This window comes from Podarcis bocagei (genome assembly GCF_964188305.1).
Source record: "Podarcis bocagei genome assembly, chromosome: Z".
In the NCBI taxonomy this organism is placed as follows: domain Eukaryota; kingdom Metazoa; phylum Chordata; class Lepidosauria; order Squamata; family Lacertidae; genus Podarcis; species Podarcis bocagei.
This window is the reverse complement of record NC_138140.1, coordinates 3303017-3328979: the sequence shown is the minus strand read 5'-3', so window position 1 is coordinate 3328979 and position 25963 is coordinate 3303017. Positions and strand designations below refer to the sequence as shown.

The following is a 25963-nucleotide window of genomic DNA, read 5'->3' as shown; positions in this document are numbered from 1 at the left end:
CCTCTTCATGTTCAGTAATGGCTACCATGTAAATTGGTATAATGTGTGTTTCCCTGTTCAGTTGACATCCTCCAAATTTCAGCCCTGTAAGAATTAAGACCTGGGGGCATTTAGTCTAGACGCTACGGTATGTTGTAACAATGGAACAGCTCCAAGTACAAGGGTTCCGTTCAGGTGACCATTTCTCACTTTCTGCATTATTAGAGCCCACCTTCCTGCTGGGCAAAGCAGAATTTGTTCCACTTTGAATGGGCTGGATGAATGGGCAGAATTGTGATATTTCCTCTTTTACTAAAATCTTGCTAAATTTGTTGGCCAGAGTGTTTTTATTTTCTGATATATTGTGGGTGAAATTTTTTTCCCCCTCTCTCTGTTGAATTTGTTAGATGTGTCCTCAGATCTGTCCTCAGATCAAAATGCCAAAGCGGGATGATGGGCGATGTGTGGCTAAGCGTCTCCTTGAAGAGCAAAAGGAAGAGCTGGACGAGGTCACGCAGGAACTGGTGGAGACAGAGCATGAGAACACTGTTCTCCGGCGCAATATTGAACGTATGAAGGAGGAGAAAGACCTTAGCATGTAATTAAGCTTTTGACCCTTCCTATCTCTGTATATCACTGGGTTTGGGAGAGCAGCTGTGGGCAAAGCCCATGGCCCTTTACAATTTACAGGTGGTTGTGGTCGTGCAGGAGTGGGTTCTTATTCTCTCTTTTGAAGCAGGGTTATGATTTTTACACTTGGCCTCTTTTGTTGGGAGCAGCCTCTGTCTGCTTCAGCGTAGCAGGGCTTTCTTGGAATAACTGATCTGAACCATTGCAACCAAATATCCCTGACATAGCCAAGATTCAGCAGTCTGGGTGGAAGCCGCTGAAAATGGCAACCGTATTGTATGCATTGTTACTCCTCCACCTCTACTGTGGGGCCTGTGTCAAACCAGGGGAAATGCCCCCATTTGTCCCAGACAAGTGCTCATACGCACCAGCAGAACTGTCAGTAGAGGGTCAGACTTCTCATGATAGACTGCAGCTCCTGGGCAGCTAAGAGCATTTGGGGGATGTGTTGTGACCTATGCCTTCTGCTGTTGTTGTGATTATGTTGTTCAGGTTCAGTCTAAACATGTGGCAGAATCCTGAGTTGGTAGGCTGTGCTTCTTCATGGTGAGAGGCAAGGAATTCTATGACTTTAAGTACCTCCTTGGGATGCGGGTGGCGCTGTGGTCTAAATCACAGAGCCTAGGGCTTGCTGATCAGAAGGTCGGCGGTTCGAATCTCTTCAACGGGGTGAGCTCCCGTTGCTCAGTCCCAGCTCCTGTCAACCTAGCAGTTCGAAAGCACGTCAAAGTGCAAGTAGATAAATAGGTACCGCTCCGGCAGGAAGGTAAACAGTGTTTCTGTGCACTGCTCTGGTTTGCCAGATGCGGCTTAGTCATGCTGGCCACATGACCCGGAAAAACTGTCTGCGAAAAACTGTCTGCGGACAAATGTCGGCTCCCTCAGCCAGTAAAGTGAGATGAGCGCAGCAACCCCAGAGTCGTTCGCGACTGGACTTGTCAGGGGTCCTTTACCTTTACCTGTTTACCTCCTTATAATTGTTTCAAGATTCGTTATACGTTTTAAACTGGCACATCAGGGGCGCAATCTCCAGCCTAGTGTCTTTTCTAGCCTTTTTTTACAAGGCATAGGGGATTTAATAAAATTTAGGTTAAAAAATGAATAAATAATAATAATATTTGAGGATTAACACATTATTCCTTTCCAGACTTCAGAAGCGGCACTTGATGCACGAGAAAGAATGCTTGATGTCCAAGCTAGTGGAGGCTGAGCTGGATGGAGCAGCTGCCGCCAAACAGATTAAGGCCCTGAAGGACGCTATCTGCAAACTAAAATCTGTATGTGCCAGTCCAGAGTAGTGCATAGAAGCAGCTTTTCAAAAGGTGGTGGTTGGGAGCATCCCCAAGGAGGAGCAGGCGGTTTCAGTGGGGAGTCTGGTGGCTTGCCTTGGTCTCTTGATTAGGAAAAGAGCAAAAGCGCGGCAGCCTGCTCCCCTGGCTGTTCCCAGGTGGTGTTGCTTAAGCTTGTCTAGATGTACAAGGAAGATGAGGTGGTAACGCTACATTGTGCACCACTTCAGAGTGCAGGGGGAGGTTGGATTTGGAGCCCCCGGAAAACATTTCTGCTCATGAGACAGGGCATCCCTTGTGTCTTGGTTCTCTTTTTCTCCTGATGCAGCCACTCCCACTCCAGAAATCCTATCCAGAGCACTGGGTGGACCCTCCTGAACAATACAGGACCTGGCAGGGGAAACCGAAGGGAGAGCCTGGGTGACATATTGATATATTGCTCAGGACTGGTATGAGAGGGAGACCACGATGGTGGTTTCACTCAGCAGTTTATCGTGGATGAAACCGATTCCTCCTCTGCTGCCAGCACCCAGCATGCTGAGGGGGAAACAAACTGCAGCTGGGCGTTGGAGGCAGAGGGACTCCAAAGCGGTGGCTGTTTCACCAGTGATATACCATCAGGTGAAACCGTCATCGTGGTCTCTTCCTCTCACCGGCAGAGGGAGAAACAAGCTGCATCAGCGAGGCATGATATAGCTTGTTCCTCCCTTTGCTTCCTTAAACTGCTTGGCTGAAGCGTGCGCCTCTGCCCTCGCCTCAGCCAATCCGTTTTATGGAGCCCCTGACCTGTCACCGGCTCACACAAGCCAGGACTGGTGGGGGCTCTGTTATGTGCTCCCTAGCTATGAGAGCCTCATTTCGGCTCCTGCTTGCACGTGAGTAGGAGCATGATCGCGGCTGTTCAGATGGGGAGGTTCGGGCTCCATCACAGTTCTCCACTCGGGTGCATGGCTGTGTTCCCGTTAACGGAGATGTTGAAAGGAGCCCCCACTTGCCTGTTAGACTTGTCCCCAGCTCCGTTAGCCCCCCCCCCCGCCTTGCAGATTTAGCCCAGAAGGGTGAGCTGTGTCTTTCTTCTCAGGGTGAACAACCATCCCACAAAGAGGCCGCGTGCCTGAGGGAGCTTTACAAAGGACCCCTCAAGGTTCCTCTTGCTCCCTGTTGGAGCTTGCTCAGCTCACTGCGGGCAGGAGCCTTTCCACCCTCCAGCTGATCAGCAGGCTGGGGCCAGTTGCATTGGCCTCATCCTGTGAGGTGCTGGAGTCCAAAGCGCCTCAGCTGCCGCGGTGAGAGCTGCTGCAGTTTCGTCCAGCGGCTCACCGGCTGGGGCCAGTATAGCTTCTTTCAGCATTGCAGTTTATTACCAAGTAGAGATGTTTGGGTGTTGGAAACCTAACATCACCCAGCCCTAGAGAGTTGGCAAAAATTGCTTCATCTCCTCTTTTTGTTTTCAAATGCCACTGCTGGTTCTGAACTGCTTCAGCTGAAGGAAGGACACCTGATTTCTGAAGGCACCTGTGGATTCAATTCAATAAGTTTTGAATCATCTGCTCCCTTCCCTGTTTTATTAAACAACTGCAAATAGATACACATCAAGGAGGGGGGTTCAGTCCCAGCCCTTTACCTGCTGTGCTGGTCTTTACAGTGTAGTTTTTTATTTGAGGAAGGGGGAGCCCCAAGCATATGATTTCTCCTCTGCTCATCCATCCTTCCACATTGTTCTTATGTGTGTACAAACCAGACCCTCAAAAATGAGGGCACCATGCTTCCTACATAATGTGTGTGTGTGAGAGAGAGGGGGGGTGACCTCTTTAGCTTCCGGGGCCAGATCCTTATCAGGAAGGGACTAAGAGAGGCAAGTCTTGCAAGCAAAGTAGGGAACTTCTCCAGTGCTCTGACTTTGCTTGGAACTAGGAACTTAGAAGGGAAGAAAGGTGAGATTTGCAAAAGCCTTTCAAGTACCCAATCTCAAGCTCCCACCTTTGATCCTGCTGCTTAGGCTGTGTGATCCTGTTCCCATTACAGCAGCAACAGAAGATTAAACTTTGTCCTCCTGCCTATTAGCTGATGTCACAAGCGATGCCAGCTGATGGGTAGATGGGCACAGTTTGTGGGAAAACTTGTGGCAAGCATGGTTTGAGTTAAAACCTGGCCAAGCTAAATTGTGCTCCTTGCATGGAAGTAACAGTTGACTGCAGCAGTTCAGTATGTCTTCTGGTTCTCAAGATCCATATTAATATGGGTGCTAATTCCTTCTAGGAAACTGCCCTGCTGATTTCATTGACAGCAGAGGACACTGTTTAGTTCCCGGTGTAAGAGTCAACTTTTGTATGTGAAATTGGGATAAGTTGGAGCGAAATGTCTTGGCGCTTGCTCTACACCCACAGTTCTCAATAACTGTGTGTACTAAAAATAAAAAAATTCCTTCCAGTAGCACCTTAAAGACCAACTAAGTTAGTTCTTGGTATGAGCTTTCGTGTGCATGCACACTTCTTCAGATACACACTTCTTCTGTGTATCTGAAGAAGTGTGCATGCACACGAAAGCTCATACCAAGAACTAACTTAGTTGGTCTTTAAGGTGCTACTGGAAGGAATCTTTTTATTTTGACTATGGCAGACCAACACGGCTACTTATCTGTAATGTGTGTACTAAAAAAAATTAATTTCCAAGTACAGACTTGGCTTCCTAATTAAACAGTGACATCTCTTTATTCAATCCTACATCTTTAATCAAGTTATGAATTGATCAGTTAATATCTGCAGCTTTGCTCTGCTAATCTTAGATTTCACAGTAGGTGAGGTGGCAAATGTAAAGCACTGTGCAACAACTTTATTTTTAAGTACTTGAATAGCAGAAATAGTGGATCTTTCTGCCATCCAAAACTTGCCCTGAAGCTGTTTACACATGTAGCTGGCAAAGCCTTGTTGAATAAAGATTTGGAAGCTGTACTGCTGGATAGCAAGTCTGATAGCCTTGGCTTTGGTTTTTTTTTCTTTCTCCCCCCAGGAGAAGAACATGACAGTCTCGGACATCAACACACTTACTAGACAAAAAGAACTGCTGTTGCAGAAGTTAGGTACTTTTGAGGAAACCAACCGTACGCTCCGAGACCTGCTTAGAGAGCAACATGGTCGAGAGGTGAGTGAGTACTGAAACACCTGCTCTTTGGTACTGATTCCTATTTTTCTTCGGACTCGACCTAAAGAACTGTGCATAGCAAATATGCCTGCTAGTAGTTTTGCACAAACAGGGTAGTAGAAGCGCTTAGTGCTGTCACGGGTAAATTCCTGTCTGGTTCTCAAAATCTGCTTATGCAAGAGGAAGTGCATCTTTAGGAAGCTGTCTTCTAATGAGTAGGCCTACTGGTACATCTGACTCGTCTCCCTCAGGGGTAGCTATTGTGGTGCCTCTAGAATCTAGATCAGGGGTCTGCAACCACAAGCGGCCCACAGTGGTTGCTTAACCAGCCCACGAGCTGCCCCTGAACCGAGCCGCCCACTTGGCGAGTCCCTGCATGGCACCGGAAATCACGTCTGCACAGACACTGGAAATTGCTGTTGAACCAGCTCTTGCTAGCCCTAGCTGTTGTGGCCAGTGGTCAGGGTTTGGTGGGCATTGTGGTCCAGCATCATGTGTAGAATTGTGGGTTCCCTATCCCCACCCTGAGTCATCAGATTTTGTGACCCCATTTTGATGCAGTGCATATGCACAAGGTGTAGAGCAGCCCTTCGGTGTGACAGAAGGATTTGGATTACATTTTCTGCGTTATGATTGCGTTTGACTATCTGGTATGTTACACCAGAGAATCCTAAACTGGTCCAAGAAAACACAAATTTTCTGATCAAAATATCTAGGCAGATTGCAGTGCTGATCATTCTCACAGTCAGCTTGAAGTGTCTTGGATTGCTTGTTTTATGTTTGCAAAAAGCACAAATCTGAAGCTGGGATATTTTTGGTAGGGAGCATAGTGATGACGGGTGACCTTATGGTTAAACAGCAAGGGAAAGGAATGCAGAGAACAAGGCTTTTCCTTTCCTGCGTGCAGCTTTCGTTAACTTGCGTGTGCACATTTTTGAGGTAGTAGCTGTTCGAAAACACAAATGGCAAGTCTTTTGGGATTCAACATGTGGCACCAGATGCCACCTAAACTTAAATGTGCAATTGGCAAGAGAAATGGTTACAGCAGGGGTAGCCAACATGGTGCTTCCCCCATTTTTCTGGACTCCAATTCCTGTTGTGCCTGAATATGGGCCACTCTAGTCTGACAGCCACTAGAGGGCACCGTCTTGGCTATCTCTGGGTTACAGTTAATACAGTACTTCCTGCTTTCTATACTCTCCCCCTAGGGATGGCCACCTCAATTTTTCCATGGTGCCCTTAAGACTTAATTACCCTTTCCCAACTTTCAAAAAAGATTTTATGATTGTGTGAGGTGTTGAATTGTATTTCTTTAATTTGCTGTTTTCATTTCATTTCTTTAATTTGCTGTTTTCATTTCTGATTACTTTAGAATAATCTTGGAAGCTCTTTAATCAAAAGGGCTGCCTATTAGTCTCCTGTATACTGTAGTAATAACACACAGACGCAGTTTTGCTTATTTTGTACACCACTGTAGTGTTTCATAATGTTGGGTTTGCTAGCATTAGGGAAAGGGGCACAAAGCGATAGTTTTCTTTTTCTTTTCTTTTTTTTCTTTAAATTTTTTTATTAGGTTTTACAATTTAAATTTATCATAGTCACATAAATCAGATAAAAACAAAATTCAAGCTACCCATTTCCCCCCCACCCCCGACTTCCCTCAACTTCCTCTTTCTGGCTTTTTGTACATACAATACTACTGCTTACATTATGTTATCTTAACTTTGTAGTCTTTTATTTACATATATTCTCATTACTATCATTTTATATCATTACGATATACCGCAGTTTTCTTTTTGGTGCAGAAGTCAGCGACACACAGACCCCTTTCAGAAGCAACACCATCATTGCTCTGCAAAAGCCAGCCGTATAGGAAAAGGGATGGATTATTTTTTTAAAAAACACCTTCCTTTTTGGTTTCTTCCTCTCTCCCTTTAACACTTTATGCAGAAAGACTCTCAGAAGTTGGCTGAGCAGCAGGCGCAACTAATGAAGAGGCTTACTGAAGCTGATGCCGAAAAAGCGGTAAATATATGCCAGAAATTCGCTCTCTGTGTTTCTTGCCTGTATATTGAAGGAACTTAAGATTATGTTCTTGAAACAAAATGCTGGGTTCTTGCCTGCGGACAAAGTGCTGTGCCTGAAGCAGGAAAACCAGGTTGCCCTGGAGGTGCAACTGGAGCATTAGTTTTCTAATGAAGAAATGGCACTTGCCTCAGTTCCTTGATCTGTAAAATGGGGAAAATAATCCACCTAGGGCTGTTATAAGGACAATTGAGGACCAGTTCATCAATTAACATACATCTCTTGTAAACAGTCCCCAGAGGGAAATGAATCTTTGTTCAGTTCTTCTGCCTCATGAAGCTTTTATTATTTTTGCTACAGGTGATTCTCAGCTTACATGGGGGTTATGTTCCAGGGTAAAGCAAAAATCATGTATAGGGAAAATGCATTGGGTTCAATGGCAGGTGGGATTGTGAAATTCCCCCCACCTCCCGGCCACCCGAGGTTCTGCACCCTTTCTATAAATTTTTATTTATTTATATTTGCACACAAGTCAAGCATGTGTTAGTTGCAAGTTACCTTTACGTATTTCAATTAGTTATCCACCCTTCATCATAGGCTCGTTGGGTTACATCAGCGTTTAGAAATGGAGCCTCAGTTTGCTCACTTTCCTGTTTCTTCCTTTACTTTGCTGTTGCGTCTGTTAGATTATAAACCAGCAGTAAGGGCAGCTTTGTAAACAAGTGCAAAACAGTTACTTGCCCGCAAAAGAAAATTAATAATACTAGCCTGCTTTTCCGGGGGCGGGGGTGGAGTGTTCCATCCCTCCAGCAGCCTGCTTCATTTCTGTGCTGGGCACAGGGGAGGAAGAAGCCCTCTGGCCCACTCCGTGGCCTACATGGGGTTCCTTCTCGCCTATGCCTACCAGGCTAGTACTTAAATACAAGATTGAAGTTGGGGTTGCTTGGTTGTTGCAGTTGTTGCACATCACCAAGGAAATTTTGAACACTTGACAAATAATTAGTATCGTCAACCACTGTGGGCTCTCTGTTTTGCAGCAACTGGTAAAAAAACTGCAAGAGAAAGAAAAAGAAGTTGATGATCTAATGGTTCAGATACAGACGGAAAAGGTAAGTTTTTTTCCAGAGGCATTTTATGCTGTGAGATGATGATGATGATGATTTATTTCTACCCTGCCCATCTGGCTGGGAAATGTCTACCTGGCTTCCCAGTGAAATTGGGGGGCAATAGGGTGAAGAAATCATCTTATGGACCTGTTTCCCTCCCTGCTCCCTTCTTTTAGGACCAAGCAAAGACCGCATCTGAACTCTCCAAATCCATGGAAGCCGTGAGGGGCCACCTGCAGGCACAGCTGCGCAACAAAGAAGCTGAGAATAACCGCCTGCAGATCCAGATCCGGGTACAGTACCTTTGTGATATTGAGCAAACAGTGCCTAGTGCTCTACAGTCAGCCAGATGAAGTGGTACAGTGGACTTCTCAGGTTGGGGGGTGGAGGAATACAATTATTATTTTAATGTTCCTTTGAACGGTTTGTGCGGTTTTAAGTTAGTACACTAAGAGGAAGACTGTGCAGAGTTTTTCCTCTGGTATGTGGTCACTTACTATGTGCAGAGGGCTTTTAACAGAGGAGCGCATTCGAAAGAAAAGTGTCACTACCTCTCTGGCACAGTCCAAAGTGGTACAGTTTATTCTGCCGTCACAAAATTCAGCCACCTCATTTTGCTGCACGTTTAGACTAGGCCCGAGTTCAGAATAGATTGTAGTGAATGAGGGGATGGGGACATGGCACTGGGTCACACACAGAATTCTATGCATTCTGCAAACAGGGGGACGGGCCATTTATTCCAGCAGGGGTATGGTTAACTTTTCGATGAATGGAAGCAGTTTGCCACGTTCCATGAATACAGTCACATTGTGGCCCAACTTGCACCCCAGTTTCCCCAGACTCTATGCATACCACACCCAATAATTAAATTCTAAAACCTGGATTTTGCAGTGCCCTCATGGAATTCATTTATTCATGTGAGTTGAGCTTTGCCCAGGCTGTGGAAGCCCTGTCTTTTTCTCAAAGTGATGGTCTCAGAACGAGGAAGTTGTTTCAGACAAAAGGGAGCCTCTTAAAATAGTGCCTACTGCCTGCTGTTTTTATAAGTTCTTATATTAGAAGTAATTCATAAAAAAACCGCCCAGTTAAACAGTGGTTCTTTTGTATTTCTATGTAGGACAGTACTTAGCTAGATGTACCATTGGTCTCACTCAGTTTACTTGTGCTTCCCAGGCTGATGGATGCTTCCTGTCCTCTTACATAGCTACTTATAAACTTTTAGCTGGTGTTTTTTTCTGCTAAAGAATCCAGTAGTTTCTTGAGCCACTTTGGTCTTTAGGTTTATTAAATTTGTGCATCACTTCCCGCTAAAAGGTCCCGAAGCAAGAAAAATAGGATAGAATAATAAAATTACAGAAACAGACATATCATGAATGACAATATATATAACAATATAATTTTAAGGGACGTGGGTGGCGCTGTGGGTAAAACCTCAGCGCCTAGGACTTGCCGATCGCATGTTCGGCGGTTCGAATCCCCGCGGCGGGGTGAGCTCCCGTCTTTCGGTCCCAGCTCCTGCCCACCTAGCAGTTCGAAAGCACCCCTAAGTGCAAGTAGATAAATAGGTCCTGCTTTCTAGCAGGAAGGTAAACGGCGTTTCCGTGTGCTGCGCTGGTACAGGCTTGCCAGAGCAGCTTCGTCACGCTGGCCACGTGACCCGGAAGTGTCTTCAGACAGCGCTGGCCCCCGGCCTCTTAAGCGAGATGGGCGCGCAACCCCAGAGTCTGTCACGACTGGCCCGTACGGGCAGGGTACCTTTACCTTTATAATATCATTTAGGTCAGAAGTAGGGAAAGAAGGGTACAGAAACTTGGGGTTCTACAGTGGTTCTGCATCTGTTCTAGCATCCTGCACCAGAGCAGTGATTTGCCCCAGATCCTCCAGAATAAATAGACAGACAGCTAGAGATTATAGTAGAAACATTTGGTGGTAGGAATAAGTGTGAAGAAAGGGGTGACAGAACACATCTTCCTTCTATATACCAACTGAGAAAAAGATGCAGAACTAAGACTGTGTACAGCTAGTTTTACTAGGTCTTTGGATAGTATAAGACTGGCCTGAGACATTTCTCTATGTTGCCTTGCTCTGCTCCCAGCTCTTGCAGGGAGGAAAAGTTAGTCTTTGGCTGCCTCAACCGCAATTAATTTCTTCACGTACCCTGATTGCCTTCCTTTCAGAATCTGGAGCGTGTTGCAGCTCAACACAAGGCAGAAGTGGAAAATATCATGGAACAGCTGAAAGAGCTGAAGACGAAGACTGAGCGTGACAAGGACGCTCTGAAGAATGCAATCAAGGCCCAGAAAGAGCGAGCGGAGCGCAGCGAGGAGTATGCAGATCAACTGAATGCCCAGCTGGCAGAAAAGGTGATGGTTGCTCTGGTGCCTCCATGCCAGGGCATCGCTTACTATTGGGCCAAAGTTTTGTGGAGTGGCCTCCCCACACCATTAATTTTTTTCATTTGAGGACACCAGCAATAAGGACGGAAGCATGTTACCTGGGAGCTCCCCATAGGCTTATGTACTTCCTCCCCATCTTCTTCTTCCTTCTGTTCTTCTCACCTTCCCTTCCTGTCCAACATTAATATGGCTTAGTGTTATGATGCACTGGAGATAAATGACAACTGTGGTTAGTTCTCAACCAAAACAGCTTTTAATTCTTGATTTAAAGCAAGGTATAATCAAAGTCATCGCTGCAGATGTAACTCTGTGCCACCCTTGTGAAAGCTGAAAAGGAAAAGAAGGGGAGAATCTGCAAAGGGAATGAGCAAGCTGTTGACCACTTAACTTGGTTAGGACATTGAGGAGCATTTGATCTGTATTGGGCTTGCCTTGGCTTTGGATGAAGGTGGCTAGAAGTACAGGGCTGCTGTGAAAGTCTACAGTGGACCCTCCGAATACGAACTTAATTCGTTCTGGGGGTCCTTACGTACCCCAAAAAGTTTGCAACATGAGGCGCTGCTACTGCGCACTCATGTGGCACGATAGAGCACTTCTGTGCATGTGTGCATGGCAAAACCCAGAAGTATACACTTCCAGGTTTGCCACGTTCACAGCCCAAAAGTTACGTTACCCAAAGGTCCATTGTATTTGCTTTGTACAACTTGTCATTAGTGTGGGGTGTCAGATGAGTTCTTGTTTTCTATGCCAAACAATGTGGCTGCTCTTCTAACCTTGCCTGTTGCCTTGCTTGGCAGGACAACTATGTTGCTGAGGCGTTGTCCACCTTGGAATCATGGAGAAGCCGCTACAACCAGGTGGTGAAAGACAAAAGTGATCTGGAAGTCGAGATTGTGATGCTGAACAGGTGAGAGCTGTGCTGTCCCATTTGGAGCTGGCTCCCAAAACGGCTCGTGTGGAGGGATGGAATGGGAGGGATGGGAGGCAGCACAACACTCAGATCCAAAAGATTACTGTGGACTCCTGAAGAAGCTACTGGGCTCCATCAGCCCCAGCAAGCATAGCCAGTTGTTTGGGGTAGAGGGAATTTAATGTCCAACAACACTGCAGAGCTACAGGTTCCCCATCACTGCATTACTCTCTTTTTAGTTAGTTAAGAAGGTGACGGCCATATGTCCTGGCTCTCTGTCATTTCTGTTTCCTCCATGACTTGTGACTGCAATTCTGCCAGCTCTGTGATTTTTGGATTTTTTTTAAAAAAAAATCCATTCAGAACTGTGTTGTGTACAGCATATAATCCTGTTGGTGCTCTGTGCTAAAGGGGGTTCAAATTGTGCGAGTTTGCAATAAGTCACAGAATGCTGGTCTTGGCTTCTTTGCATTTAGTCTGCTTTCAAGGCCTAAGTTGGCAAAGAATGTGGACTTCTTTGCAGAAAGGCTGAAGGAATGACAGGAGATCAGGTTATGAAACGGGGTGCGGGGTATGAAAGACAACAGTTGCCTGCAGAGAGGACAGTCTGGTCTGAAAAGTGTTCCGAGGGCCAGAAAGAGATGCCAGTGGGCCCTCAGATCTGACATTAACCACCCCAGTGTAGTGAAACAGGCAAGTAAGAGCCTTGCACAAAAAATTTACTGCCAGTAAAGACAGAGAAGTTGAATCTCTATTTATGTCTGTGAGGTATTTTATAAATTTTGTAAGCCACTCTTGGTATGTTCTTTTAAATGGAAACTTTGAAATTACTTTTTTTAAAACTTAGCAAATAAAAATATCCAGTATTTCACTACTGACATTATGAGACAGACCAGTATGATTTTTGACTGTGGACTCGGATTTAAATTCCCTAATATGAAAGAAGCCAAGTGCATTAATTAATATTGAGCAAATCTAAGTATGCTATACGATTGCCAAAACTAAGGAATAGTCTTGCACAGTGGTTGTTCCTAGGGTCCAGATAGCTTGAGTGCAAAAGGGAATCCATTAGGAAATCCAAAGTGAAATGATTCCAGTAGCTTCTTGGCATTTGGGGTGTCAGAAGATGTTGGTCTCCCCTGGAGGCCTGGGTTGAAATTGTGACCAAGCCTTCTTAGCTCAATTCAGAATATCCAAGCTGGCATACCATGGTTTTTTTTTTTGCATTTCAAGTTAGGATGGTAGACTAGGATTTGATCTCAGTTTGACATTAGATGTGAACCAATCCCATGTCTTCCAAAGATCCTGTGCCCCTTACATGCAAAGCTTGATATATTTTGGCTGTCATACATAATGGGTCCACCTCTATTGGGGGATTGAGACTGCTCTTCCCATGTGAATAGTAGCACAGTTGGGTGGACTTACCTTAGTGTGAATTCCTAGGTCTGGTTCTTTTCAAGTTCCTTGGCCAAATGAAAGGGGATGGGTTGCATGTGGTATTAGGAAGCTGCGCTAATTTTTCCAGATTATTGATAAATATATAAACATTAATCTCTTCTCTTTGCTGCAAGAAAAAGCAAAGAGATAATGATTGGCTCAAGGTCACCCAAGCTTTGTGGTTGTGTGGGGATGTGAACCTGTGTCCATCTCTTCCAGTCCTAGTGCAACACCCTAACCCTTACACAACACTGGCTGTCTCTAACAGGGTCTGTTGCCCTTCAGTTGTTGTTAGATTCCCATCAGCCCCAGCCAACATCTGGAGGGCCACAGATTCCCCTCTTCTGCTATATGGGAATCATGTGCCTTAAAAAGATCGTCATCTTTGTGAAATTCTGCTTTGAACTGAGACTGCTTCTTTCTTCCTTGGACTAATGTCTCTTTCCCTGACATGTATTTAAGCCGTATTTCAGACTTGATGGAACAGCAAACCACTATGGAAGACAAGATGCGGGAAGACAGAGATGCCATGGTGGACAAAATGCACCGGCAGGTCACAGAAAGTACCTCATTAAAAATGGAGAATGAGAGGTTGAAGGTTGGTAGAGAAAAGTTCTCATCTTCACCATGCTGAGGCCTTCCAGATGTTTTGGGCTACAGTTCCCATCAGCCCAGCATAATACAAACATGCTAGCTAGGACTGTTGAGAGTTGTAGTCCAAAACATATATACTGGTCTAGTTCTGGTCTAGTTCTGGTAGGGGCATCTCCACCATCCTTTTTAAATAACCTCCAATCATTTCAGTGGAGATAGTGCAGGAGATGTTCCAAACGGAATTTGTTTGTTTATTTTATTGCATTTTTATCCCATATTTTTTCCAAGGAGCGCAAGGTGGTGTAGATGCTTCTCCCCATTCCTCCTCTTTTCTTAAAAATTATTTTTATTAATTTTCCAATAAAATTAATTTTCCAATAAAAAACATCCAATTAACATATCCAGTCATAATCCAATTAAAATAAAAAAACTAAAATTAAAAAGACCAAATTATAATCCAAATTGTAATTGTTGATTTTTCGGGGCTCCCCATACTCTGGACCTCCGAAGCATATCTCCAAATCTCAGTCCTGCCTCTCTCGTTGTTTCCATATTTTCCACACCCCGATTTTAACTCTTTAAAATTCTCCATCCCTGGCTCTGCGATTCTCAATTATGTCAAGCATCATAGATCCTTTCATCAATCGAATACAGCTTTATTTGTGTATATATATTTTTCCAACTGTCTTTTTGCCAGTGCAGCTTCCCCTGACTCTATTCCAGTCCGGGCTGTTATCCAAGTCCCCCCCCCCTTCCTCCTCTGATGCCCACAACAACCTGGTGATGTATGTTAGGCTGTGAGTGAGTGACTGGCCGAAGGTCACCTGGTGAGCTTCGTGGCCGAGTGGAGGATTCGAACCCTGGTCTCCCAGGTTCTAGTTGACAGTCTTAACTGCCTACGCCAGGAAGGAGATGCTTGTTGTACAGCCCAGCAGCCCTTTCTCTTCTGACTGAACACGTCTCTCTTTTGCTTTCTCCAGAATAGCATTCTGCCGGTGGAGGAAAAGTTGAATAAAGCTCAGCAGGAAATAGCAATGCTCAAAGCATCCCTCAAGAACTACGAAGGGACAATTGAAAGTTACAAGAACCAGGTACTGCTCTCGAAAGACCTTTGGCACCCTCTTTCCTTCTCCGTCTTCTGGCAGGAATGCCCTGCTGAGCTCCTAAACCCTGGAACTTGGGGAGTGGGGCAGAGGTGCATTTTAGTTTTCAGGCATTCTGTGTCTCTTGTCTAAGCAAGTACTTGGCAATTTCCTTTCTAGATATTTGCAAGAGGTGGGGGTACCTGATAAGCACCTGCTCTTCTCCCTTTGTGTTATTGAAAGGATTTGAAGTTGGTCTGTTTCATTTTGTAGACCTCTATTATCGGGAAACTGAATGTAGAAATAGTATATATCTTTTTTAAAAATAAAAAAATACCCCTACCCAAGATAGATTACAATATTTCAAAATCTGAGAGGTGCCCAATTGTGGTAGTAATTAAAAAGCAATAAACAAATGCACATCAAATACAGAGAATGATTTGAGAGCTGCAGAACATAAAATAGGCTTAAACTGGTTAGTTTTCTCAGGTGTCTCCAAAGGCTTTTCTTACTTGATTTTGAGCTTCTCTCACTCTGTTCTTGGCAGCAATGAAAGACTTGGGTGATGCAGATGCCTTGGCTTAGGCTAGGCTCATAAATGGCAACATTTACCAAGACCCTTCAGATCCTTTGGACTACAGCTTCCATCAGACCAAGGCAGCACAGCTGTATGATGCTGCAGATGATGGGAGTTGTAGTCCAAAACATCTGGAGAGGACTCCAGCTTGGCAAAGGCCAACAAAGAGGAAAGCCAACAAACTGGAGCACTTCTGTATAAAAGCCTTGTCCACTAATTTAGAGTACCTTTTTATTATCTGAACTGTCACACTTGAAAGGGGTTTGTCTCACCTTGTAGTGAAATTGGGCTCTTTCAAAGGGCTTGCATGCAGGAGTAGTTCACAGAAGCATGAGAAGAATGGTCCCTGCACATTTTGCCTTGTATATATCAGGTTCTACAGATGCTAGAGATTTTAATTTTTTTTTTTAAAGAAAAGCTAGGAATCTGGAGATTATGGCTCATCATGGACCCCCATGCCTCCAGAGCTTTTCTATTGCTGGGTGTGTGGTGGTGTTGTCTTTAAAGAGACAATGGGAGGATTCATTACTTTGTATCTTGCCCAGTCAGAGTGATTCACAGAACAATGGCCCCTGTGGAATTAACCTACAGTCATGAGCCCATCATTGTGGAATTATGAGGAGTAAAGCTGTAGGGTATGGATTTCAGAATTATATTCCACTCTTGGTATTTAGAGAGGAAATTGTCTCTAAAATATGAACCAAAGGCACCTGTATAGGTCAGAGCATGGGTAGGCAAACTAAGGCTTGGGGGCTGGATCCGGCCCAATCACCTTCTCAATCTGGCCCACGGACGGTCTGGGAATTAGTGTGTTTTTACATGAGCAGAATATGTTCTTTTATTTAAAATGCATCTCTGGGTTATTTGTGGGGAAATAGGAATTAGTTCATTCCCCCCCCCCAAAAAAAAAAATATAGTCCAGCCCACCACATGGTCTGAGGGACAGTGGACCGGCTCACGGCTGAAAAAAAGTTGCTGACCCCTGGGTTAGAGGTAGAGTTTATGTGTTCTAACACAAATGGAGAAAAGCAGTTCAGCAGGGCAGGTCGGTGTGTCTCCCTCTGAGTTCTGACTCCTTTAGGTGAGAACATAACTGCAATGACTTTTATTTTGAGGACTGATTAAAAAATGGAGTGTCTATGTGAACAAGACTTTTAATACTTTCTCTTCAGATTTCTCACAGTTGCGTTCACTAAACCCAAACTGAAACATGATTAATTCAGTTCCATTTGATAAAGTAGCTGCTGTACATGTTTTGTCTTCTCCTTAAAAATCAACAACCCACCAACATATTTTCCCCAGGTGCTGAAAACGCGAATGGAAGCTGATGAGGTGACTGTGAAACTGGAGCTTTGTGAAAAAGAGAACAAATCATTGAAAGAAGAAATGACCAAGGAGATTGAAAATGTAAGTGTCTGGTCTAAGCTGTAGATGAGCCATAAAAATCTGGAGGTTTCATGTGTTGTCGCTCCTGCACAGGAACTTTTCATGGAGTGTGGAAGAGAAGGAGCAGACTAGTACCTCACAAAAACATGAGAGGAATACCGCTTGTACATTATGCATCATATTTATCAGTTTCTACCAATGTTAGAGATTCAGCCTCATTGTTATCAGATCAATAGGTCTTGTGGCCAAGCACCCTCTGTTATCTTTAATTCCTGCTTTTTGCATTCTTGCTCACAGGCTCGTAAGCAGTTCCAGAGTCAGGTTGCTGAGCTAGAAAAGCTTCCTGAGATCTTGAAGCTCACAGAGTCTAAACTGGCTGAGTGTCAGGAACAGCTAAAGAGTTACGAGAAGAAAAATATGGACCTGTCAGCCATGATCACAGACCTCCGTCAGCGGGTAAGGGATTGGCAGAAGGTGCCCACACGAACCCCAAGCCGAGGACCAAAATGAGCCTCTAGCATCAAGAAAATGCAATCTTTGTCTCTTGTCTCGTCTCTTTTTGAAATGATTAAACATCTGCACTGCAGAATAAAAGGACGTGTGGCATGTCTTTGTTTTGCTGTTTTGCTATCTGCATTTAAGTCTGCTGCTTTTCTCAGTCCACCAACACCTTCTCTGGCAAGTTAACAAATGGGTAGCCTTGTGAAAGCATGCTGTTAAGATCCACCAGCCCCCTTCCCGCTTTCATTTGTGGGTCCTTCCTTCATATGGCAATGCATAGGTTTCCCAGGGTTCTGTGTAATTGCAGTTCAAGCTAGAAACTTAAATTCATCAACAAAAAGTCAAATTTCTAGACCTCATGACTGAGAGGGATGAAAATTTGAAAATGGTTAGGCAGGTCTCTGGGCACTGAGTGGGATGGAGGAATCAGAACTGCGTACCAGAATATTTGCACATATTGGCTTGTTTTGCATAATTTATTTATCTTGTGGGGGGAGAGAGAAGGTGCAACCTAGGCATGGAACACTTAAGTAATGCCATTGAGGATTGCTTTCTTTCATTTTGAAGAAGGAAATAGAAACTGAAGTTCTTAGGATGCACTCACTTCAGTTTCTCCTCCTGTGTTGTTCAGTCTTGAAATGCACACATCCTTCTAAGTGTGGTATGTGCTAAAATTGAAAGCAAAGACCTGGGCTGTGGGTGGTGGGGAGCTGCTGCTGTGGTTCAGCTCATGGTGACTGGTTTAGTTACACTTGCTAAAGTTCCAGTCCTTTGGTCTTTCTGACAGTCAATGCTTGGTTCCCTAAGCCTCTCTGTGTGACCGTTTTGGCCTTAATTTTACAGCTGCTGTACTGTGCTTCCAAACTGACCCAAATTCTTCTTCTATAGTCTTTCTTTTTGAGCCAGAAATCTTTATGCACAGTAAATCCATGTGAAATAAGCTCTTGGTGGATTAAATCAGATATTGGTTTTTTATATTAATTTGCATGGATTTATTTATTTATTTATTTATTTATTGTATGGGGTGCAAACCAGCATGAGTATAACATGCGCCTGACCACAAGCACCTGAGCCTCCATTCCTTGTCAAAGGCAACTTCATCTTTTTAGCAACCCATGGTTAATTTTGCTCGGCTCCATAAACCTTTCATTCTGTGTGTGCTTGTGTGTGTGTGTGAGAGAGAGAGAGAGATTGTGATTTTTGCCTCAATCTGTGTGTGCTTCACTTTGCTTGCAGGTGGCTGGCGGCTCATTTGTGCAGCGCTGAGAAGGAAAAAAATCATGCTGGATCAAAATAGGCTCTGAAAAGGCCACAAAAACAGGAACACGTACAGTGCTTAATGTGTGCAACAGGAGGTGCCTGGGCTCTTCCCTGCCCTGCAGCCATCCTTTGACCAGTGGGGTTGAGGGTATATGTGAAGGGGTTGCTGATTATAGTTGTTTATTGGTGAGGCAAAGACACCTCCCTCAGAAGGCTGTCCCACCTCCTGGTACTGAAATCAGATTCTGCTCCTGGGATTTGGTCTCAAAAGCACACAAGGCCATCACCTTGCTGAAGCTAAGTAGCTTTGGGTCTGCTCAGTACCTGGAAACCACATGTGGATGACCTTCCATGGTGGAAGAAGAAAGGTGCAATGTAAATAGTAACATTAAATAAGCACCAAATGAGCCCTGGTCCACTTAAGCCCTGAACATGGTAGTTTTTTCTGCTCCTTTTCTCTCTTTGTCTGTCTTTCTGTCTCTCTCTGCATGACTCCATTCTTGTTTCTCTAGGAAATAAAGAATGGGGAGATCTTGACATCAAAATAAGCAGCACCTGTCACTGGTAGCTTGGGAAGGCCTTAAATACTTTACACATTATCTACCTTTCCCCCTTCCTATTTTTTAAACCAATCTTTCGTTTTCGTATCTTGAATTACTATGGTTTGATTTAATTGTATTGATTGTGTTAATTGTTTTGATGGTTTAATGTTGCCGTTTGCTTTATTTATATGATGCTGTGCTTGATATTATAGTGATTGCGATGTTTGTTGCTTTGTTAATGCCCATGTTAGCTGCTTTGAGCTGAACATTTGCTGTTGGAAAACCGGAATACAACTATTAAATCAAGTCAAATCAAATTTCAGATTGAGCTTCAGGGAGACAAGATGGAGATGATGAGAGAGAGGTATCAGTCTGCCCAAGAAGAGAACAAGCAGCTGATCCTCAAGCTTGAAGAGCTGGAGAGGTTAGGAGCAATTGGGGAGGATGCCGCTTTGTCAAGGATGGGAGCAGAGTGATCAAAACTGAAAGGCTGTGTTGTGCAAATGTTTTCCTGTGTGTATAGATCAATCAGGTGCTGTATCAGTGTTGAGTACAGAACTCTGTAGTCTTGTCATGGATGCTGGGCTTGGTGGTGATGGTGGGGAAGACAGTTGCTCTGGTTGGCACACCATGCAAAGCCCAAATCATAGCTCAGCGCGGACATAGGGAGTTCAGGACAGGAGTTCACAATGAGTCACAGCAGAGTTTTGCTGCTGCCTACAGTGATCTTTGTAAGTCTGGACCTGGGGTCAGACTTTAACTCTCTCCAGATTAACTGTTGCCGGTAACTAGGGTTTGTCCTTTAGTTCCTGGCTTGTGGATTGCCTGGAAGAGCTAAGCTACAAGCCTGGGTTTGGACGACATGCTAAGCCAAACTATGGTTTCGTTCAGTGTTGATGCAGCAGCAAAACAACAAGGGAGAAACAAAATGGCCACAATCTCCTTTTCAGGAGCCCCCGCACTTCTGCATTCGCTTACTGTGACATGCGAACCAGGCTACTGGCAGTGTTGGGAAGGCAAAAAGTGCAGGCCTCTCGCATTCCAAATGTAGGCTAATATTGTATTGGCTTGAATATAAGCCTCACTTTCCCACCAGATTCCGACCGTGAAAAGTTAAAAGTGCAGCTTAAATTTGTAAACTTACAAAAACTGGCTTTTACGATATTGCTGCTGAAACATACATACGGTAAAATGGAATGGGTGTGAGCGCCTGCGGAATTTTAAGGGAACGGCTTATATTCGGGTATTGTGTTTTTTCTCCCTACCCCCTTTGAATTTTAAAGGTGTGGCTTATATTTGGGTGCGGCTTATGTTCAGGCCAATACATTATACTTTTTTGTGGGGTGGGGGGAGACCAGAGGGAGGAGTCAAGGAACTGTAGTAATTTATGCAGCTATATGCTTTCCACAACCTGCCTCTTAAGATAGGTTCTGGTTCCTAGGACCAATCTCCTCCTGTGGGCAGCAGCTAGTGATCAGTTCTCATGACAGCTCATTCAGCCAGACCTCTTCAGAAGCACTTTAACTAAAGCAGACACATAGAGCAAAACAAATGCAATGTTCTGTTGCAAGCCGCTGTTGCTTGCTGATGGCTTCACATTAAGGAGGTCTGGAAATCAAATCTCCAGCTAAAAAATCATGGTAGCTGGGAAAGATGGGGAAGGAAATACCTTTTCCCACCTAAGGCTTTGGAGAACTGCAGGCGGGCAGTGCCGGCAGCAGATGCTGGGCAGAAATGATGGTCTGACTTGGTGCTTAACACATTCCTTTGCAATATCAGTGTTGTCAATAGGCCCTTGTTTGCTTCTCACTAGACCTGTGGCTTGATCAGACATTGTATTCAAACAAGTTGTTGTTGTTTCCAGAAAATTGCTTATTGGCAAAGCGACAATGACTGTGCTGGCCACCTGCAGTTCCTATGAGGGAGGGGTAGCCAACATCATACCCTCCAAATGTTGCTGGACTCCAGTTCCCATCAACCTTTGGTCATACTGGATGAGACTTCAAGAGTCCACCAGCCCCTGGATGGCATTACATTGGCTATTCAGCTTATACCGTAGATACACACACACACACACACACACACAGTGGTACCTCCGGTTGCGGACGGGATCTGTTATGGAGCTCCGGTCGGATCCCGAGGTTTCTGCAACTGGAGGGACCGCTTCTGCACATGCGCACATGGTGGTAAAGCGCTTCTGTACATGTGCACGCAGCAAAACCCAGAAAAATACTTCTGGGTTTGCCGTGTACGTATCCCGAAGGATACATAACCGGAGGTGAACGTAAGTAGAGGTACCACTGTATAAAGTAGCACCTATCAAAACTTATTTACAGGCGCATCTAGTCCATTTAAATGTTGAGCCCTGTTTTGATTGGCATATACCCATGAATCTTCCTTGTGGTTGCAATTCAGGAAGCTTGAAGCAGCAAGCGGTCAGAATATAGAATTTATCCAGGTCATAGCGAAAAGGGAGGAGTCGATCCATCAGGCCCAGCTGCGACTAGAGGAGAAGACCCGGGAATGTGGCGCCTTGGCTCGCCAGCTGGAGATAGCAATTGGCGATGCCAAGAGGCAGGTTGGTACCTCCCCCTGGGCAATGAGTGAAGGAGCATTGTGATTGCAGTGGGAGCAGAATTCTCTTCCCTTAAGTGTTTTGTTGTTGAGGACCAGCTTCAGGAGATCAGTGAGAAGATGCTTTAGTACAAGGGGTGGGGAATCTCAACCTTGGATCCCAAATGTGGTCCTTGGGACTCTCTATGCTTCTTCCAACCCTGCTCTGAGTGTCCTCCTTGCATGGTTTTGCTCAGCAGTTCTTTGCAGGAATGTGTCCTTGAACTGTGGCAATGCCTCACTTACCTGGAAGGAGGCAGAGGTGTCTGTGGCTGGAAATGTAGCCCACTGTACAAAAGTCCCCTCCACATGCCTTGGCCATCACACCCATGAGGTGAGGCAGCAAGATCCACAGGGGCAGCAGATTCAGCCTCCAGAGAATGTGTCTCCTGTTGTTGCTGCTGCAGCAGCAGCTTCCTGGTGAGCAGGAGGCACTACTAGTCTCCTGTCCCTAGGGAGAAAATGGCAGGGCTGCCCTCTGGGTTCTCCTGGCTTCTTCACCCACCCAGCGTGATACAGAACAGGCCTCTCCCCACAGTGGCCTTTGATTCCTACTTCAGCCATCTGGTAAGGTTGGTTTGACGCCCACCCACCAATGTAGATCTTTATTCTCCCCGACCCCCTTCTTAATATAGATCTTCACTCACCTTTATTCCCTGGTGTGGGAGAGGAGCGCCATTTTGTGGTTCGCCTATGTGCCAAATGTCTTGAGCCAGCCCTGCCACAGCTTTCCCCAAGGCTTCCCACCAGGGAATTGGGTTGAAAAGAGCCCTTCCCTATTGCCCTAGTAGGAGGTCATGTATATTTGATACACTTCCATCCCATCCTACTTTTGAGGGGCTCTTGAGAGCAGCCCATGCAAGGAACCTCTTTTCTCCTTATAACAGCTGTGAAAGATGTGCTTAGCTTGAGAGAGAGCACTCAATTAAATTGTGGGTGGATAGGGACCCACACTCAGCTCTCTCCAGTGTAAGCAAAACATTTAGCTATTACATATCCTGCTGGCTCCCAGGATGTTTTCTGTCTCTGTGTTTGTTTGTGATTTGATTTTCTTTCTTTCTTCTTAGTCTTTCATATTAGAAATGTGAGCTTGGTGGGGAAGTATAAATGCAAAGATAATAATATATTGGATCACTTGAATTGTCTCTAGATATTTAAAGTAAAATCAATGCTCCCTCCCCGCAATACATGCATACACACATTTTACTTCTCCAGGGTCTTTACACCTGTTACTTTACTTGCAACTCTAGAGAGGTGGGCATGTATTTTGAAGAACATGTTTGTGTGTGTGAAGAACGTGTGTTGACTGTAAAGCAACTCCAGTCTGGGGGGGATGAGGACAGAAATTTCCCTCCTGTCTTGTTGCTCTTTCCCCTGCTAACATTGCATATGTAGATTAACCCTGTTTCTAATACAACAGGAAGGTGAGTGTTACATTTTTTTTAATGTTTCCTGGCTTTAGAAGCTTTGGAAAACTGGAGTCAAGCCACTCTCTTTCCCCAAAGGTTCTTGAGGGATGCTTTTTTTGTTTGTTTTTTGCTAAAGCCCAAACCATTGGTTTGTCTTGTTTCTATTGCCTTGCCTGCAAAAGCTGGAACAAACAAGGGAACGAGCAGCAGCAAGGGAGAGAACAGCCCAGTCCAAGATGCTAGATTTGGAAACTCAACTGAGCAGGACAAAGACGGAACTGAATCAGCTGCGGCGGAGCAAAGATGATGTGAGTGGATTTCTGCAGCAGCAGCAGCTCTCTTAACTCTCTTAATGACTTTTAGGTCCATCCCATCTTGTGTTTTGATAGGGAGGCAAGGAAGTAGATGAAGGGGGGGGGGGTTGGTTGGTTGGTTTTTTGTTTTTAGTAGGATGGAGCACAGGGAACTGGGAGCATAGAATATATGCTAAAGTTGTAAGATAAAGGGGTTAGCAGCCTGGTATTTCCACTTGGCATGGTGAACTGCTACTTGCTTGTATGAAGAATCCATAACGGGGTGAGCGTGGCAGTGATTTCCCCTGCTTCAACCATTTCCCCTGTCCTCATGCAGGCAGAGTGTCGGTATGAAAGCCGCCTCCATGACCTGAAGGATCGTCTTGAACAGTCTGAGAGCACCAACCGAAGCATGCAAAGCTACGTGCAGCTCCTCAAGTCCTCTTACGCCAACGTCTTTGGAGACAGTGCCTTATCAACCTCCCCGATTCGTCCTCGATCTCCACTGTGATCAAACCTTGTTCCTTAACTTCCAGGACCCTCTTGCTACAGGCTCAGCTGGGTGGACCTATTTCAAAGCCATATCTGATTTTGGAACTTAAATAGCTCAGGATCTTCATCGTATTGTTGGCGTGGGAGATTCATCCTCCCTTTATGTTGGTGGGGTGGTGGCATTAAGGGCTGCATTGTGTATCATAAGCCATGTTAAAGCGGGCCAACAAGGGGCACATTTACCACCCTTTCTTGTCTTTTAGTGCCTTACAGAGGTTGCATGTTTTGAAAGTAACCTGCAGTGTTTTAATCATCTTTTAATTTTATTAATGTTTTATGTATGATTTTCTCACTATGCCATGAGTTTCAAATATCATGTTTGTTGAATGCAGAACAAAATATTTAGATTTTTTTTATATAATAATAAAAATCGTCATCTGAAAAATTGTGAACCCATGAAAGGTTGTGTCTGCTAGCAGCATGCCTTGGGCCAGACATAGCTGGTGTGAAAACCATTCCTTTTTCTTTTAATTGCATTATTCCAGTTTTTCTAGGGGTGAGTATCAGTTTAAAGGTGTGATTTCAGTAATTGTGTATGTGAAGGAGAAAAGCACCTGCCCTGTTTTTTAAAGAAAGGTGTTTCATACTATCTGTACTCTTGTAAAGGTTCCTGGGATCCATTTTTCCAGAGCTGCATATCTCTGATCACTTGTGATTTTCATATGTGACTTTTGTGTTGAACAGTAATGTTTTGTTTGTGAAATATCCCATGATTTTTTGTTTTCAAGCTCTGTGTGTCTCTGTTATTTTTAGCTTCCTTATGTGGTGAATAACATCTCTGTTCCTGCTTCCATGCTGCACATACTGATCTTCACTACATTGGGGCATGAGCAGGGGTCAGCAAGGTTTATCTTGTCTGGGCTGGATCAGTCCCGCAGAGATCCCTTCATGGGCCTGATTGCATGCACGCTATTTTCCATGTCTGTGCAGACGCGATTTTTGGTGCTGCGGAAGCAAGTCCCTGCGCCACGCTGCAGTGGTTTAGCGCAGAGTGCGAGTGGGCGGCTCGGTTCAGGGGTGGCTTGTGGGCTGATCAAACGACCTCCGCGGGCCACTTCTGGCCCGTGGACATTAGGTTGCTGACCCCTGGGCATGAGCTTGCTAGGTTACTCATGAGTGAGTTTCTGTAAAACCACATTGCTAATTCAAATTGAGGAGCCTTGTCCTCTTCAGCATCTGGGGACCCTCCATCCAAGGGTGTGAATTATTCCCAACCTTAGGCAAGAGAGTCAGCCTCCTGCTGGGAGCTGGGATGGGCTTCTTAGCACCAACTACCCCCTTGAAAAATGACTGTTTCTGTCTTCCTGCCCTCCAGAAATGAAACCAAGCTGACTGGTCAAACTGTCCAGAATTCAAGAGAGATGGGTAGAGTCTTTCATTTTGATGGACAGGCCTATGTTTTGTTGTTGTTTTTTTATAACTTTATAATATACGCATACACAATATATACATATAAAAGGAATCACAAGACAGAGAAGCCAGTAGGAGAACATTTCAGTCTTCCAGGACATTCAGTACAGGATCTCAAAGCAGCTGTCTTATTACAAAATAATTTCAGAAACAGACTTGAAAGAGAGGTTGCTGAATTACATCTTATTACTAAACTGAAAACTATGGAGAGACCTGGTCTGAATAGAGATATTGGATTCTTGTCTCATTACACATGCTAAAGCTATTTTTGGTCATCTGCATACTATCCCTTGCTTCTTCCTGTAGGACTAATTGCAGTCCTTAACAGTCGTCAACAGGTTTACCATACCCATTGTGTCAATCACCCATCTACTATTACTCTTCTGAGAAAAAACCCGCCCCACCCTCCCACAGGGTCTGGTGACTTCTGTTTCAGTGTATGTGAAGAAGTGTGCATGCACACAAAAGCTTAGACCCAGAACAAACTTAGTTGGACTCCAAGGTGCTAATGGACAATTTATTTATTTATATAAAAGCCCACATACAGATTGTTACAATAAAAATATTACAGCACCAGCCCTTAATAGCCAGTGGCCCTCACAGAGAATAAAATTCCAAAGGGCTGTTTGCACCAAACTGCTGATTCTGTAGTTTCACCCTTTCTGTACTTACCGTATTGGCCTAAGTATAAGCCTCACTTTTTCTTCCACATTCCGACCATTAAAAGTTAAAAGTGCAGCTTAAGTTTGTGACCTTACAAAAATTGGGTTTTGTGATATCGCTGCTGAAACAGACACATGGTAAAACGGTGCGGTTTATATTGGGGCCAAT

The 25963-nt window shown here is 44.6% G+C and overlaps 1 protein-coding gene across 3 annotated transcripts in view; it reads left to right on the top strand.

Moving 5' to 3' along the window:
- The window catches only part of ODF2 (outer dense fiber of sperm tails 2), a 33519-nt gene extending 9070 nt beyond the window's left edge, over window positions 1–24449 (top strand). For all 3 annotated transcript variants that reach the window (XM_081179713.1, XM_081179712.1, XM_081179714.1), the window contains 16 exons: window positions 387–577; window positions 1757–1886; window positions 4908–5039; window positions 6990–7064; window positions 8102–8173; window positions 8347–8463; window positions 10348–10533; window positions 11364–11473; window positions 13376–13511; window positions 14488–14598; window positions 16469–16573; window positions 16850–17008; window positions 19179–19279; window positions 21271–21433; window positions 23060–23185; window positions 23508–24449. In XM_081179713.1, coding sequence (XP_081035839.1) covers window positions 387–577; window positions 1757–1886; window positions 4908–5039; window positions 6990–7064; window positions 8102–8173; window positions 8347–8463; window positions 10348–10533; window positions 11364–11473; window positions 13376–13511; window positions 14488–14598; window positions 16469–16573; window positions 16850–17008; window positions 19179–19279; window positions 21271–21433; window positions 23060–23185; window positions 23508–23681 — 2088 coding nt within the window. In that variant the 3' untranslated portion in view covers window positions 23682–24449. The remainder of the gene's footprint in view (window positions 1–386; window positions 578–1756; window positions 1887–4907; window positions 5040–6989; window positions 7065–8101; window positions 8174–8346; window positions 8464–10347; window positions 10534–11363; window positions 11474–13375; window positions 13512–14487; window positions 14599–16468; window positions 16574–16849; window positions 17009–19178; window positions 19280–21270; window positions 21434–23059; window positions 23186–23507) is intronic.
- The last annotated feature ends 1514 nt before the right edge of the window (window positions 24450–25963 follow it).